The 17,199-nt window shown below is 38.7% G+C and overlaps 1 protein-coding gene and 1 non-coding gene across 3 annotated transcripts in view; both read right to left on the bottom strand.

Moving 5' to 3' along the window:
* suco (SUN domain containing ossification factor) overlaps positions 1–17,199 on the bottom strand; it is a 105,890-nt gene that overhangs the window by 30,394 nt on the left and 58,297 nt on the right. For both annotated transcript variants that reach the window (XM_038794969.1, XM_038794970.1), the window contains exons 7-15: positions 16,224–16,347; positions 15,579–15,700; positions 13,163–13,230; positions 12,844–12,951; positions 12,458–12,563; positions 10,238–10,258; positions 8,298–8,353; positions 7,256–7,347; positions 1,978–2,043 (exon numbers count right to left, since the gene is read on the bottom strand). In XM_038794969.1, the coding sequence (XP_038650897.1) occupies positions 1,978–2,043; positions 7,256–7,347; positions 8,298–8,353; positions 10,238–10,258; positions 12,458–12,563; positions 12,844–12,951; positions 13,163–13,230; positions 15,579–15,700; positions 16,224–16,347 (763 nt within the window). The remainder of the gene's footprint in view (positions 1–1,977; positions 2,044–7,255; positions 7,348–8,297; positions 8,354–10,237; positions 10,259–12,457; positions 12,564–12,843; positions 12,952–13,162; positions 13,231–15,578; positions 15,701–16,223; positions 16,348–17,199) is intronic.
* Positions 2,796–2,877, bottom strand: trnas-aga. Its single transcript has one exon. It is a non-coding gene; the product is annotated as a tRNA-Ser (tRNA).

Below are 17,199 nucleotides of genomic sequence, written 5' to 3'. Positions count from 1 at the left end.
GCAGAGACATTTATACTTCACATTAGACTATCAAGTTGAACCGTAATGCCAGCAATGCTGTTAAGCAGCAGATAACAAAGTAATAGTACTGCAAATATTTTTTACCCGAGGGATCAGTTATATGGTTTAGTTTAGAAGAACGTTGCAACCCCATCCCCCATTTTCTTACTAATTTGCTCCTCTGCTCTACCGCAGATGTTGAACGTTTGTTGGGATCCAGTTCCACAGGCATGGATCATGCTGCTACCTCGCCCAGGTTCAGAATCAAAAAACACCAAATGGGCTGTGGTCACAGGGAACGTCAAAGGCAAGTCAGATACTACTTTCACCTGATCCACACTTATGATAGTGGTCGTGATCAGCTGTCAGAACTATGGTTAATTTCCAATTCTAAAATCAGGGGGTGCTATGGGCAATTCCAACATCCTCACCATGGCCCCAACTGGCATCACCTAACTCAGCAGAACCAGCTTAAAACTGATTTTTGCAGTGTGCTGTTTATGGATAAACTTGCTGAGCCAAAAAAATTACTTTCAACAAAGGTGATATTATTGATGTGATCTTATTGATATTTTCAAACTGTGATATACGAAATTCAATTCGGACAAAATAAATAAATACTCTTACAGGTTACAAAACACAAACACTTTTAGGTAGTGCCAGTTTGTCAGGCATTAATGAAACCAACCCACGTTGGATCATATTTTTCTTAACAGTTTTGGTAGAAATTTTGAAGATCAAAAACAAGTAGAAGCCAATTCTATGGTTACGTGAATTTAAATATAAACTTTTAAATGAAAGATATAAAGCAGGACTCCAGCTTCGCTTATTTGAAGTACAAACAATAACATGATATTGAATAGATTTTTGATGCGCCTTCGACCAATATTGTAGTAACATCCATGAACCATAAAAAATGTTTGTTTTGGCTCTGGATTCATAAATTAATTAAAACAAAGCTCGTAGAGGTTGCTACACAAAATACTGATGTATACACCCTCCTTCCTTTCAGTGTTCAAATAAAAATTCTTTAAACATGCTCTCAGCAACAAAATTTAAACCCAACAGGATTATTTGTCAAGTTTGATTAAAATCCAAAAGGCAATATTGCAATATTGATGTAATACTTAATGTGTCATCAATTAGAATTAAAATAGCTCCAAACATTTACTTTCATAAGGAATTTAGTTTATGACAATTTAACAGTATTTAAAGTCATTCAATATCTGGTTAGTGGTGAAGTTTGATATGGTAAATATACACATAGCAATGGTTTCCTAAAATAAATCCTTCCTTCTAGAAGAGCAATAGATTAATAAGCATTTGAAAATCATGGCTTGTGTTTTGATGCTAATAATTTGATACCTGACCCTAGAATAAGGAGCAGCATTGCGCTTTATAATGATGCCTACTCAAGGATGATCTCAAAAATTACTTGGCCCCAAGAAAGAGCATTTTTTTTTCCCCAGAGTTTATGGCCCAATATTACTCCAGAGAGCACTCAAGCATTTCTCAATTAGATCCATTATGCAAAACTGGCCACACACAAATTTTGAACCAAATGGCAAGGCCAGTTAGATGTAATGGATAACCCAGATGAAGCAGCCCCTTCTCTCCCCCTTTATTCTCTATAAAAATGCAATTTTTCCCACACACTCCTCTAGAAAATTACAAAGTCCTGGAATGAGAAATCGAAAACAAATTTTGCACTGGTCAGACATTACATTCACCACCCAGTTTCCAATCATATAACACAGTAAACGTACATGAAGGTGGAAGACTGAGCAAAGTGATCATCTAAAGAGCAAGTACAAATGGAGAAAGGAATTTGTAATTTTAGGCTGGGTGGAGGAGCAAAGAAAAAGTATCTTCAAGGCCTGAACTTAAGGCAATAGATTTGCAGTTAACATTTTTGAAATTCATCCTTTACTGTCTGAAAGGTCAAAATGGGGAATTAAAAATGTATCAAAAACTCACTTGTGGCTGAACCCAGAAGATTTTTTGAGGATTTTTCTTCTCGAGTACCATAATCCAGTGGGAAATCTGTTTGATAGCAATGACAATACAAACATTTTCACAACAGCTACATGCAAACATCAGATAGCATTGAGTGCATAAGCTGCTAAAGTGGAGGAAAGCTGCTGTCAAAAACTGCTTCAGGATTTTTGATTAAGATCTCCATACAATAGAAACAATGCAGTACACATATAAAGCCATTCTGCACTTCCAGAAACAAACGCTTAAAGTAGTTTTGCTTTTCTCGAGCCTAGACTCAATTCAGACCTCTGAAAAACAGTGCAATCACACACTGCCAAACTCCAAGCACAAACAGGAAACAAAATGAAAGATGCAGTTCTTTTTGAATCAAGGTCAAGTTACTGTCCAAATAAACTAATTTACCTACTGTCCCAAAATCCCATCAGTAAGTGGCCACTTGCAAAGCACATTATTTAATCTACTGCCTTCTCTAATTTCCCAGTGTATCACAGAACATAGTGCAGAAGGAGGCCATTCGGCCCATCAAGTCTGCAATGACCCAATTAAGCCCTCACTTCCACCCTATCCCCGCAACCCAATAACCCCTCCTAACCTTTTTGGTCATTAAGGGCAATTTATCATGGCCAATCCACCCAACTGCACGTCTTTGGACTGTGGGAAGAAACCGAAGCACCCAGGAGGAAACCCACACAGACATGGTGGGAACGTGCAGACTCCACACAGACAGTGACCCAGCGGGGAATCGAACCTGGGTCCCTGGCACTGTGAAGCCAGTGCAGGCTAACATAGTCCAGAAACGTAGTCAGCAGGATTCAAACCTGCGCGGGGAAACCCCAATGGATTTCTAGTCCATCGTCTTAACTGCTCGGCCACAACTGCATGCAGCAAAATACTGCAGGTTCTGGAAATGTGAAATAAGCAGAAAATGTTGGAAACACTCAGCACCTGCGGAGAGAAATGGTTAACATTCCAGGTCATCAGAACTCTGTCACCAAATGCAAATGTGACTATTACTAATTTGAGTTCTAGTTTTGTTTTAATTAATATATCCCTATTGTAGTTAAATGAGTAGTAAAGGTATTGCCTCGTCTCTACAACCTTTGTAAAAGTAAAAGGAAAGTCGCCATAGTCCTAGATAACCATTGGTTGCTTTTCCCTTTGAGAAGGAGAGCTGACTGGTGGCGATTTAACCTGAAGATCACCACACCTCAGGCAAGGGGTAAGAATGAGAAGGCGGGGCCTTCATGAATAACCTCAGCCGGTATGGGAATTGAACCCGTGCTGTTAGCCTCGCTCTGCATCACAAACCTGCTGTCCAGCCAACTGAGCTAAACCAGCCCTAAACTTAAAGATGATAGACTGGATCCAATTAAAAAACAATTGTTTGCATCCTTCTCAATGCTAATTTAAGATTTAATCCACTGTCCTACACTTTGGAGTCAGTGTGGAAGGATAAAGAACAGCCTTGCCAACAATCAAAGAACAGCCTTGTCAACAATTTGACAGATACGAGTGCACAGTAGATACGAGTACAGTTTGAATCAATAAATATTTGGTTCTCTTTTCGATAGAGCTAAACATCAAAACATGTCTATAATGACCAGCAGGAAAATGTTACACACGCACATTTGATCTATTAAAGACTGCTTTATTGAGCCAATATGAGCTAGTAGGCTTCAAATGAAGTTACTGTGAAAAGCCCCTAGTCGCCACATTCCGCTGCCTGTTCGGGGAGGCTGGTACGGGAATTGCACCTGATGTGTTGGGCAGGCAGGGTCGACGTGGACTGCACTTGATGCAATGTAGCGAGAGACAGACGTCCAACACTTGATAAGATGCAACACTATTTTATTTAACGTCTTAACTACTATACATGTTCAACTGTGGGTTGACACTATACGGACTTGACTGGAGACCTAGCACTAGCCTGACCAGACTTACTGACTACCACATGGAGTTTACACTGGCTAGCTCACAAACTCAGACTGTCTCAGTGGCTGGGTCCAGAGAGAGCGGGAAACCTAGTGCCCTCAGGCTTTATAGTGTTAGTGTCCTGTCTGGTTATTGGCTGCTCTGTGCTGTGTGCTTACTGGTCACCCAGTCTGTCAATCACTGCCAGTCTGCACTCCATTATATACATAGATGTATATTATGACAGAACCCATGTTGCTGGCCTGCCTTGGTCTGCTTTAAAAGCCAGCTATTTAACTTCATCTTTATTAATCATGAACATTTCCACTGAGCAAGGCCCTTTTCCCTGCAGCATACTTGGATTTGTAGTTTAAATAGAGAAGTTTGAAAATGTGCCTTTACTGAGCAAGACAACTATTAGGCAATGGTGTCTTACCATACAGAGAGTGTTATTTAGGAAATGATACAGGAATGGACACAAGGGGAAAAAAATGTTAAATTTCTAGGAATATGTATTTTCAAAAGTCGAAACAAAAAGTAAATTGGGCGTGTGGTGCTTTATTGAAAATTAAAACAATGCACTCAAGCAGATCAACAGTCCAGATTAAGTGTTTTTTTAAAAAAAGAAAGCTTGTATCATTGTAACTTTATACACCCGAGTTCATTTGAAAGACGGTGCGAGACTTCACAGTTCAATTGTAACTTAAAAGCAAATAAGCTCACTTTCTGTACCTATTTGTCCACTTAGCTCATCATGTGCTTACAGAAAATCACTGCAGTCTGGCACACAACATACATTTCTTTCCTTTGCTACTATCAACAAATAATTATTTAATTCTGTCAATGAAGTGACCAACACATTACAATTTAAGGTTATTTGGGACTGTCAAACCGACATGGGTTCTTAGGGCAGTAAATGAAGAATAAAATTCAATGCCACATGTCAGCATCTCAACTAAATTGTGCCATTGGTAGCACTCTCAATTCGGAGTCACCCCAGAGATGGGGAAAGTCTTGGCTGACATTTCAATGCAGCACTCATCAGTACTGTACTGTTGCAGGTGTTGTCTTTCAAACAAGACCGTAAATCAACACTCCAGTTGCTTTCAGATGTATGCAGAAGATCATGCGAAACCCCTCTGCTCTGGACAATATTTAACCGTGAACCAAAATCTAACCATTACCTCATTACTATTTGCGGGTCCTGGTTCCGTGCAAATCAGTTGCTTCACTACATTTCAACAGTGACTTAATTGTCTGTTAAGTGCTTTGAAGTGACTTGAAGTTATAAAAACATACGTAAATAAAAATGTATTCTTTCTTGAAATGATATAACATTCCCCAACTGTTGGCTGAAATCATACAATAGAAATCAAGCTGCTTAATGTCTATAATCGTGAATTGTGGGATTGTCCTACTATGTCAGGCTTGAATTGAGTGAATGTTCATTTAAGGTGGGAATTAAGTTTTAGGTTTGATAAGATTTACTAGATAAATAAACCTCGAACATCTTATTAATATCTATTAGTGGCACAAAACTTTCTATTTTAATTTAATTCAAATTTAGATTTATGATGGAATGGGGCTACATAGAGACTATGAAATAGACAACTGAACTTCTTTATTATATGGCTGAAGGAGTGATGAGGAAAAAGCCAACAACAGTTATATACAATCTGATGGCAAGGAACATCGGTGGGGTAAAAACCCCACCAAAACATTTTAGCTGCATCTTGCATCAGGTGGGATTTTCAAATTAAATGGATGAGATGTTTTCTTTGTTTCTATTTTTCATTAATCTGAAAACTTCCCTTCATTTTCTTCCACAGCACACATCAAATGCAACCAAGGAATGATGGGCTCGCGGTCAATTGGCACTCACCAAACGACAAAATACAGGCAAAAAAAAATGAACCTCCTTCCAGTTGTGTCCTATTTGATGGTGGTATAATAAGTAAGCAGGCAGGTATCCCTTGGCACTTCCTATACCACGGAAATTGAGCGCTCAGATTTTAGATCAAGCTGCACTGCATTAACTCATTCCAACAGCATGCTGATACTCTAGCATACTCATCAAGATTTTGCTGCCTGCTTTAATTGCCTAATGCACTTGACATGGAGCTGAGAGTTTAGGAAAATAATGTGATATTTGTACCTCTGTGGCCAAAGTCGAACCAAAAATAAAACAAATCACAAATTTACCCTCTCCAAGTAGATATCTGCCTTCAGTTATTCCTGTGTCCCACTAACCAAAAGTTGGTAAATCTTGGTGAGGGGAGGGGGCAGAGGGAAATGGATGAAGAAAATCTAAATGGAAATAGCAAGCTAGGAATGGAAATCAGACATTCTTATTTTAATTACAATGGGTATTGCTCTGCTGCTGCCTAACAATTTTTCATCAAGTTCATTTTCCTTGCAGTTCCCATCCAATTCCCCCCCAAAATGTTAAATTTTCAATAATTTTAGCATACTTCTTCAGACGGTGACAACTTCTTTTGCTGGATTTGAAGATTTTAACAGTTACAAAACTTGAATTGCAGCCCATGACCTGATAGGAACAGCAAGTGTTCAAATCAGCCACCAAATACCCAAATCGTTTCACTTACACAGAACATTTAATGAATGCATCAGTTAGAAAAGACTTCAAAATTCAATACCATTTTGCTGAGACATATATAAAGCAATGCATAACTGTGGAGAATTCACCAATCCTTAGAAGGTAGAAATAGCTTAGATGCTTTTAAAATTAGAAACACAGCTGTGAACAGGGATACAGAATGGGAAGAGACTTGTGGAGTATGTGCACCAGCATAAATTAGTTGGACCATATAGACCATTTCTGTGCTGTATGCGTTCTATGTATCTCTATGTAATCCTTGCACGCCTACTCAAACTGAAGATTTTCCACAATAAATAAATAATTTCGGAATGAAATGTCTCCATGTGAAATTGATCGAGTGTCTTCAACTATTTACAAGTTCAGAATACATACAACATTAAACAGTGGCAAGTATAGCCATCTGTTTTATTTCACAGAGAGGGTCAAACTATTTCATGCACATCTAACTTATAAATTCTCAGTACAACACTACCACTGGCCAGTCTACTCAAGCTCAGTGCTTAGCAGACATGGCAGGCAAATTGAAATGATAAAAGTTTTAGTGGTCCTTAACCAGACCTTTAAGTAAAGCAGCTCAACAGTGGGATTGTTTCAGGTTATGGAGAGTACGAGGAAAAAGCTATGTATTGCAATTTCAGCCTGCGAAAAGCTTTCCCTTGACACCACCTTACTCAAGTGACCAACAGAAATTCGCCACGGAGATAAAAACCATGAAAAAGCTCATACCATAATCTTCATCAAGGAATTCTAGGCGCTCTGCATTGTACTGCGATTCAGCAATTTCTTCATATTCCTCCACCATGCTGGTGCCAAACACCCTGCACAAAATTGTCCGCCATTATTTCTATTGCAAAAAGGATTCCAGAACATCCGATAATCAGCCACCCTTCCTTCTTTTAAAGTGCATTGATCAGTCATGTGGGATTGGGATTCAATAGTTGGCCTGCTGGGAGATATTGTTTTCTCTCCTCTTTACTTTCAAGGGGAGGAAGCAAGAACAAGTTGCTAGAAAGCAGGGTCAGCCCAACTTCCATAAAGTGAGTAGACATTAACCCAAATAAAATTTAAAATTAAACTGTGGGTTGTTACATTTATAACTTTTTTTTCTCCTCTATGATTCTCAAGGGCAATTTATACCCCAACAATTCTATTGTAATCTTGAGACCGAGGTAATAATATGCCTTAGATAACCTGCAGGGCACCCGACTGCAACTCAAGTCAGCTTGGCTTTCTTGAAATCATAGTTAACTGTCAATTATTTGATCAAGCGGCTTTGAGCCATCCTTCAAGACTGTTTGGAAAGTTCTCAACATTCTTGGCTGGAACATGCTTTGTTTCTTTGATTTTGCTGCAGACAAACTATGCATTGCAACTAGATTTTTTTTTCAAACACAGAAATTACCAAGCTAGTCCCACGCAAACAAAAATACTGCATTTTAATAAAGTTTTAAAGTTCTTAAAGAACTTGCCTTCTATTTGGCAACCACCAACAGTAAAAGTGGAAGAGTGAACATTTTTCCAATTAAGGGGTAATTTAGTGTGGCCAATTAAGCTACCCTGCACATCTTTTGGGTTGTGAGAGTGAGACCCACACAGACACGGGGAGAATGTGCAAACTCCACAAGGACAGTGACCTGGGGCTGGGGTCGAACCCGATCCTCACCGCCGTGAGGAAGCAGTGCTACCCACTGCACCATCCTGTTGCCCTCATTTTCTTTTAACCTTAACACTGGTACATACAGTCAGTGAATCTCAACTAGAGTCTTACCTTATGAGGCTAAGGGGACAAAAGTGTTCTGACCCAAAGTGCGATACTAATTCCACCTACAAAAAGGCAAGTACTGAATTAACACAGGCCAACAAACCAACTATGAGTTAGGAGGAAAATGTGGGTAAAATTATTCACAAAAACAAGAAATAAGAACAGAAATATATGGAATTATATTGTAAAATAGGAAAACGTTAGCATGTAGCCTTTCAAGTGCAACTTGTGAAAAACAAGACGTAGGAAACAATTGCAGGAGGTAAACGTTTGGAATGAACCAGTCTTACAACTTGCAATCATATAAGCATGTGTAAAGGGATTCTCTCATTTAATCATGAAAAAGTATCCCCTGGCAAGTGTAATTTTATCACGCTGAAGGTTTTCACTCAGAAAAGACAGTAATATTTCTTTGCATATTTACCAAGGAAGGCAAGCAACAAGGAAATCCACAACTGCTTATTAATGGAGAAAAGTTTAGAAATTCATATCTGTCTATGCCACAAGTTACTGATCTCAAACATCCGCTACATGTAAATTCAACACAAGAAACATTCAAAATAAATCAAAAACAATTCATTGGAAGCTGTAAGACTTGGATTTAATGAGCCATGATGAGAAATTATGCAATTGTGAGATTAAAGCTATAGGATTGATTTACAGCAGTAAAATAACTTTCAACCAATTAACAATCACTGCAAGTTTTGTATATATTTGAAATCAGATCATAATTCGAAACAATTCATAAGCTTCACATAATTCAGTTTTTCTTTTGCATGGTATTTCAGAAATGGTAAGATTCCACACTGCTTTAAGGGAATGCAGCCTGATGAGTTCATTTACCAAAGGGCTCATGTAATTAAACATATTCAATTTGTTCACATGGTTCCTTTAAAAAGAAACTTACTGATGCAAAGTTTAGCAAGAGGAGCATAGAAAAATTGAAGCTATATGGTTGCAGATGACTTTCTTGAACAATAGTAAAGTGTAACCAGATATATAACTGGCTCGCTGAATGTTTATTTTTCAAAGGAACTTAAAAGCTGATGACCTCAAGAGACTCAAGTTTGATGAAAATCCAGTAAGCGCTGAAATGATGCCCCAGTATTCAGCTACACATGGTACTTTAAACACAAGTTAATAAGATTGGTTGGTTTTGGTGTGGAAACAATGAATAAAATAATAAACTGTTTTTTTTTAAGGCTTAAAATTGAACCAGCTGTCTGACAATTCAGGTTTTTACTGATGCACATGATGATAAATTTCCAAAGTAGAGGTGAAGCTACTCATCATTCATTTTTACTGCAAAGCCAGCAAGTTGGGGCAGTCATCGAGACAGGCAGCAGCTCCTGACACGATGAAACTGGGACCACCAGTTTTTTTTTTAAAACATAGTCTTGAATTGTACACTAAAGTGAAGCCATAAATCTTTTGTTTTTGGAATTGGCAACACAAGTTTTAGTGGAATCCTAGAAATAAAATGCATCAACTTCCACATTAATTTCATTTCATTTTCAATCTGGCAATGCTGGAAACGTATTAGCTGTTTCAACACAAATCAGTATTTCACACACCAAGCACACAATGCTGTGTGTTACAGCTCCAGTCACCACATGGGGAATATTAGTGGTAACTTGCAGGTTTCAATCTGACTGGGAGGTTAACTAATTCACTGAAAGATTAGACTTATTAGATTTTCGTCAAACTTCATGAAGTGCTGAGGGTATTAAGACAATAAATTAATATTCAGTGACCAAGCGCATAAATTTAAACTCCCCCACTTGCAGCTGAGTTGATATTGAAAAAGACATTTATTTGAGCAAGCTTGTTTTGCCAATGCACATTACTTATTAATAAAAGACATGCAATGCTGGACTTCATGCATGTTTGCAGTGCCTCAAAAAAGGAATTTCCCAATCTGGTGATTAACTTCTAATAATGCTAACCTTTATGTATTTGATGAACATCTGAAGCAAGAGAAAGGGAGAAAAAGATGTCAGTAAGAGTAGTAACAGTCTAGATAGATCACTACATGCTGCAAGCTCACGCAGTACAATTATTCTCAAATTTCCCCCCCAATGTTTCCTCCAAGTATCGTGCTCTAAAGAATGGCCCGAAAGAGGTTAAAATATGCAGCAAAATCTCATCTCGATACTTGGAAATCTAGACAGCCTAATCCACAGTGAAATTACTGAAACATTTAGAACCAGTTCTTTAAAATATTTTAAAGATTTGTGAAAAAAACCTCAATTTTAAAGCTTCACAAAATATCACCAGCTTTGCATATACTGTAATAATTGTCAATTGATCTTAAATCAGCACCATGTTTCAGTAATTTCAAAAGATCTCCAGTCATTTACAAAGCAACAGCATAGCCCCTGAAAGTATTAGCTTTCAGTTATAATAGAGGTCTTTATGCTGGAAGACAGTTCTTTAGCCAATACATCCGCAATAGAGACTCCCAGCCAGCAGATCGCAAATCCAAATCAACTAACACTCAAAGCTCCTGTCCCTTCACCAAAGGAGCCTTGCTGAGTTGACAAGGAAACCAGTGTATGATACTGGAGTGCCTCATTCACAGAGTTGGGGGGGGGGGGGGGGGCAAGTAAAATACTAGTCTAATCCTACAAAGGTAAGCCTTTTGGTTAAGCAAAGACCGTCATAAATGCTCAGAGAAGTGTGCACTTCAGAGAAAACAATGAAAAATTATGAATTGATTTGTGATTGCTGCTATAAAAATGCAATCACAGCAGAGCTTGACTTCTAAAAAATATACGATATTCCATATTTCAACAAAACAGATGAAGCCTTCATGATATACTAATCTTTAATCAAACCATGAATTATAGCCTGACTTCCCCATTTAAAACTTTCTGGTTAGCTTTAAAAACAATCTAATAATAATTTAATATGTTGGGGAAAAATTACTGTTTTTTTGATTGATATACGATTGCTGTCTGAGAATTCTAATACTTTTAATGAACAACCTACGGTGATGTGTAGCTGCAGAGCTCCCTCTAGTGGTAGGATTGCAGCTCAAAATGGACATTTAAATAGGTCATTGAGCATTTGAAATTTGAGTTTCAACAGCCTCCAATGAAAAGGTTCAATTTATAAATTTCCATGCATTGCGCTTGCTAGATGTAACCTATAATCGCAATCAATCTTCACTGGCCACTTTCAGAACAGTGACTTGCCTGATGTGTCCAAGAGATACAGAACATACAGTGCAGAAGGAGGCCATTCGGCCCATCGAGTCTACACCGACCCACTAAGCTCTCACTTCCACCCCATACCCATAACCCAATAACCCCTCCTAACCCTTTTGGACACCAAGGGCAATTTAGCATGCCCAATCCACGTCACCTGCACGTCTTTGGACTGTGGGAGGAAACCGGAGGAAACCCACGCAGACACAGGGAGAATGTGCAAACTCGCACAGACAGTGACCCAGCAGGGAATCGAACCTGGGACTCTGGCGCTGTGAAGCCACAGTGCTATCCACTTGTGCTATCATGCCGCCCAAGTCTCTCCAACAGAGTCAGGAACGGAGAGCGAGCAGTAAATTCTGGATAATTTTGCATTAAAATTACTTGAAAACATCAACCTTTAGGCATTAATGTAAATGACTGAGGAAGAGAATAAAGACTGAGCAGTACTGCAAAATAGAATGAAATACATGAAATACAAGCTGCTTTTTACATTGCCTTTCCAGAGGAATGCTTGCACTGCAAGTTCCCAATACAGAGGTTTCAACAGCAACGTAAACTTGCCAGATTCCTCAAAGGCCAGCTGCTAAGATTCTTCTTTTTAAATCAAGTATTCCTGGACTTAGTCAAAACCATTCACTGGTATACTTCTATTGGGGTTCCTTTTGGGTGCAGGAACTGGTTGCACATGGTATAGCTACGAATACAACCATAATGTGCAACATTCAGGATTATAGACAGTATCCTACAGTGAGAACATTACAGCAAAACTTAATAATATGGACACATTTGCACACCTGGCAGATACATATCTAGGTCACAATACTGCCAGAAATTCATGAAACAAAATATTTAAGACCAAACAACATTATAACAACTGAAGCCAGAGTAGACTTTCAAGCACTAATGAAATGCAATTCACATTTTCCCCTCCATTTTGACAAATGCAGTTCTTACCTTGACATACTTGGCATACATTTGCTCATCTAAAGGAAAGCTTTGCACAGTTCTCTCATCCAGAGCATGGAATGTTCCTAGTTTAACCCATTTATTGGTGGGATACCTACACATAAACATAGTCGCAAGTACAAAAAAAACATTTAAAATTAAGTATTAAACCATAGCTGAAAAGAAAATAGCACCGGTAATTTCTGTGGAGGTAAAATAATAATTCGCAGATCTGCTGCATATAAGTTGGTAAACAAGTGGACACAAGTCAAATTGTATGAATCCAGGAGTTAAACTGATATATGCTATCTTAGAGGTCAACAGCGGTGTTGCACTGATCATTACATAGTTCAAAGTTTGTGCACAACTATTTCCAACTTAAAAATAAAACATACCTGTCACTGATAGAAACTAGAAAGTCCTTTGGTGTAGACGAAAATAACTCAAAATTTGCAATGTCAAGCTGTCTGACTTGGATTGGTTCACACAACTCTATTACAAACCTGTGGAGGAGAACGTGATATTCAGGTGCAATTAAAAACTTGAAAATAAAACTAAGCCAATCTTTGGGTTTTTTTTGTTCATCTGCATGACCCGTGTCAAAAGTTATAACAATACATTTGTAAAAACCAGCATTATTTAATTTGGAAGTGCATAGTATTTTCATAAATTAGTTACATTGTTTCCTTTATTGTGTAAAGAATTGGAACTTACCAAATTTTGGCGCTGCATGGGTTTAACATGTACAGGTCCATATTTTCCATTAGAATCGCCGAATTGCTCTGCCACGCAAAATTTAACAGCACCATCAGCGCTTAACATTTTTATAAGTGCAAATGCTCGTTATTAACTTATTGTTAACGTAATATTCTTATAAAGTGATATTCTTATAACAAAAATGATAAAAAGCACCAAGAGAATGCAGAGGTTTGAAGTTTTGCACCTCAAGCACCCCTGAATGTTTAACGTAGTAAAACATCCCAATGTACTCATAATGTAGAGCAAATAACATTGCCTCAATCTACAACTTAAAATGCCAACCCTGAAAGGGAATCTTATCCTGCATAAATGTGAAGTTGTATTTCCCTACACCTTTATCCTCATTGCCTTATTCAGTGAAAGTATGGAGACCAAACATTGCTGATAAAATGGGTCAATGCTAATTCAAACCCATTTCACCTATTACTCATTCACCCAAAATTTCCCCCAGAAAAGTTCATAATAGTGCTCTCGCGGGACACAGGACAATAATTTACTGGCAGCACGGCAGCACAGTGGTTAGCACTGTTGCTTCACAGTTCCAGGGTCCCAGGTTCGATTCCCGGTTTGGGTCACTGTCTGTGCAGAGTCTGCACGCTCTCCTTGCGTCTGCATGGGTTTCCTCCAGGTGCTCCGGTTTCCTCCCACAGGCCAAAGATGTGCAGGTTAGGTAGATTGGTCATGCTAAATTGCTCTTGGTGTCTACAAAGGTTAGGTGGGGTTACAGGGATAGGGTGGAGGTGTGGGCTTAAGAGGGGTGCGCTTTCCAAGGGCCGATGCAGACTCGATGGGCCGATTGGCCTCCTTCTGCACTGTAAATTCTAGAATAATGTTACTGAATACCATCAACGTGACGTGGATATTACTGTGTAAAAATTGGAAAATTCAATTCACTAACTTGGAAATGGAATACTTATATTCAAGTCAAATGAGTGGGCCATCATGCGAAAACAGCTTGTACCAGACAGACTGTAAACTGGATATCCACTAGGATCTCCTTCACCAACAACATTTGAAGAATAAATGTTGGAATGATTGCACAAGAGGGCAAATTAAACTGGTTGAATTCTATGTTTATGGGATGTGGCTACAGGCCACTGGAGAAAGGGCTGCCTGAGGTGGGGAATGGAAGAGGGCAGCGATGCTGGAAAGGAGGCGTGGGGGACAAGCAGATAACATTTCTAAAACTCTGACATTATTAAAAAAATCTGAAAAACTTAAAACCTGAAGAAATAACATGCAACATTGCAGTTCATGGCACTAAGTTGCTCTGTTTAAGCAACAGATGTGAACAACATTCCCCACACATATTTCAGGCTGAGTGATTAGTGGCTTATATACCATTTAGTGATTCATTAATTTCTGTCAATCCGCCTATGGTAATAAAAGTGAACTGCAATGTTGCATGTTACTCCAAAGTGAACTGCAACATTGCATGTTACTCCTTCAAAGTTCAAGGTGCAATTGCAAGTCATTGGTAAGGAAGATGGCAAATTGCTGTTTTAGCAGGTTAATGGCGCAATCCAGGGAACAACTCTTCTGATATTCACATTTAACCCATGCATTTGCCCCTTGCCTAAAATTATCACACCATTTACCCAGAAGTAACTACCAGCGCCATTAGCCTCACTTCATAGCGAGTTCTGGGGCAATAAATGCAAATCTACTTGCTAGTCTCCCTTCCTCCGTAAATTCCAACCTAACCAAACCCTGCCCCCTTCCTCCGTTAATTCTAACCTAGCCAAAAGCTTGCCAAGTTCTGCCTTCCCATCATAGAATCGCTACAGTGCAGGAGGCCATTCGGTCCATCGAGTTTGCACCAACTAAGAGCACCCTACCTAGGCCCACGCACCCAACCTAATCTGTAAACCAGTAACCCCACCTAACCTTTTGGAAGGAGCAATTTAGCATGGCCAGTCCACCTAACTTTTACATCCTTGGACTGTGGAAGGAAACCAGAGCACCCAGAGGAAATCCTTGCAGACATAGGGCGAATATGCAAACACTACAGTCACCCACAGTCAGAATTGAACCTGAATCCCTGGCACTGAGAGCAACAGTGCTAACTACTGTGCCACCATCACCCTGGTTATCCTTTCAAGTCTCTTTTATTACTCAATACATGTAGTTATTCTTACATGGGAAATACTTCAGGAGTCTGTCAAATTATAAATGACTATACAAATTTAAGCTGTTAAGAACTACCCCTGTCAGAGCAGTGCCATGCATGGAGATCTACACTTAGTCTTAGACACAGAATCAGAAACACACTAATCTTACACAACAAATGCAGTATATAATACACAAATGTACAGCAAGCATGTTCATCATTTAATAAAACTGCAACAACTCTTGAAGGAAAATATAATACCTTTGCTTCTGGATTTGCAGCCAGAATTTTGGCTCCACACTCGACAGAGGCATAATTATTGAAGTTTTTCTGGAGCTTTTTAGTAGAATGGAGGGCACCACTAGAAGTATGCAATGATTGGCCTGAAAGAAAGTAATTTACATTACTAAAAACTGTGCGTGGATTAGTCCTAACCCAAGTTCTCAATTTTTTATTTGCTTGTTCCAGTTCAATGATCTTTTAATTTCCATAATTGACAAGGAGTGACAGTGACTCAACAAATTAAGTCTACCATTAAAATACCATTGATGAGAACAGAATAATAATTCAAAGTGGTTTCCTATCTTTACGCTTTCTAAAATCTGCAAACAAATCAAGACTTAAACCATTTGGGAAACTATGTTAAACAAGCTGGAGAAGGGAGTTGGATAAGGAGGTGGACAGAAACTTTACATAAGAGTGGTGGAAACATAGAATCAATTGCATTGGGAGATCAACTGTACATATGGGGGGGAAAAATAACAATCAGGTAGATATTTGGGCAAATGATTCAGCAATGGAACTAGACAGATGGAACTTCAGAAACTGTCTTGTGCATAAGGTTTCTATTTCCTCAGGTAATCTCAGAAACAATTTTCTTAATGACCAACACATTTCCAAGCTTACTTTTCTCTTTCTCTTCTTCCATAACTTTCTTTTTCCATTCGTCGAATGAGGGAATATCGCCCGAATCCTTGGAAGGAATCACAGAAGAGTCGCCAGCATCTACGGCTCTTGAAACTTCAGTATCCTACATCACCCAAACAAAATTATTTAGTTAATTCATAGAGTCATACAGAGCAGAAACAGACTTTCTGGTCCACCATGTCTAAGCTGAGCATCAAATATCAATCTTGACTACCAGCACTTGGTCCACAGCGTACTATGCCAAGTGCTTGTCCATATCCTTCTTAAACGTTGCGAGGGCATTTGCCTCCACCACCCTCAGGCAGCATGTTCCGTATTTCCACCACCCTCTGGGTGAAAGAAATGTTTCCTCAGATCCCCTCGAAACCACTTATTCCTCACCTTGAACCTCTGCCTCTGGTCTTGGATACCTTAATGCAGCCTTGAATTTAAAATGTTAACACTTGGCATTGATAAATGATTTACTACTGCAAAGACAAGAATGCTAAACGCGGTTGGCCATGTAAGATGATTAAGTGGCATTTAACACCACTTTTTCACAAGGTTACCTACAATTCTTTACTCCAGCCTCAAAATCTTAATTCATGTGCCAAAGCAGCATTTGGTAATGTCGCGTCAAAAATTCCTAAATTGGTGAAAACAAAATACGCTCAATTTACAACACATTGATCAGCCTCCCACCAACAAACAAAAAAACACAAGAATTAGGAGTGGGCTAGAAATCCTCGAGTCTACTGCACCATTCAATAAGATCATGGGTGATCAGATTGCAGTTTAACTCCATACCCCTTTACTTTGTTACCTGCGTGGTAGATAACATGTGTTACTCAATCCTTGGTTAATGATGAGGTCTATTGAATTTCTTTTTTTTTTTTTAAATAATTTTTATTGGAATTTTTTTTACAGAAAATATAAAATATAACGACAAACAATGAAATGCAACAAAATAACCCAA

This window comes from Scyliorhinus canicula, chromosome 4 (assembly GCF_902713615.1).
Source record: "Scyliorhinus canicula chromosome 4, sScyCan1.1, whole genome shotgun sequence".
NCBI classification, from domain to species: domain Eukaryota; kingdom Metazoa; phylum Chordata; class Chondrichthyes; order Carcharhiniformes; family Scyliorhinidae; genus Scyliorhinus; species Scyliorhinus canicula.
The sequence above is the reverse complement of the archived record's forward strand: the minus strand, read 5'-3'. Positions and strand labels throughout refer to the sequence as shown.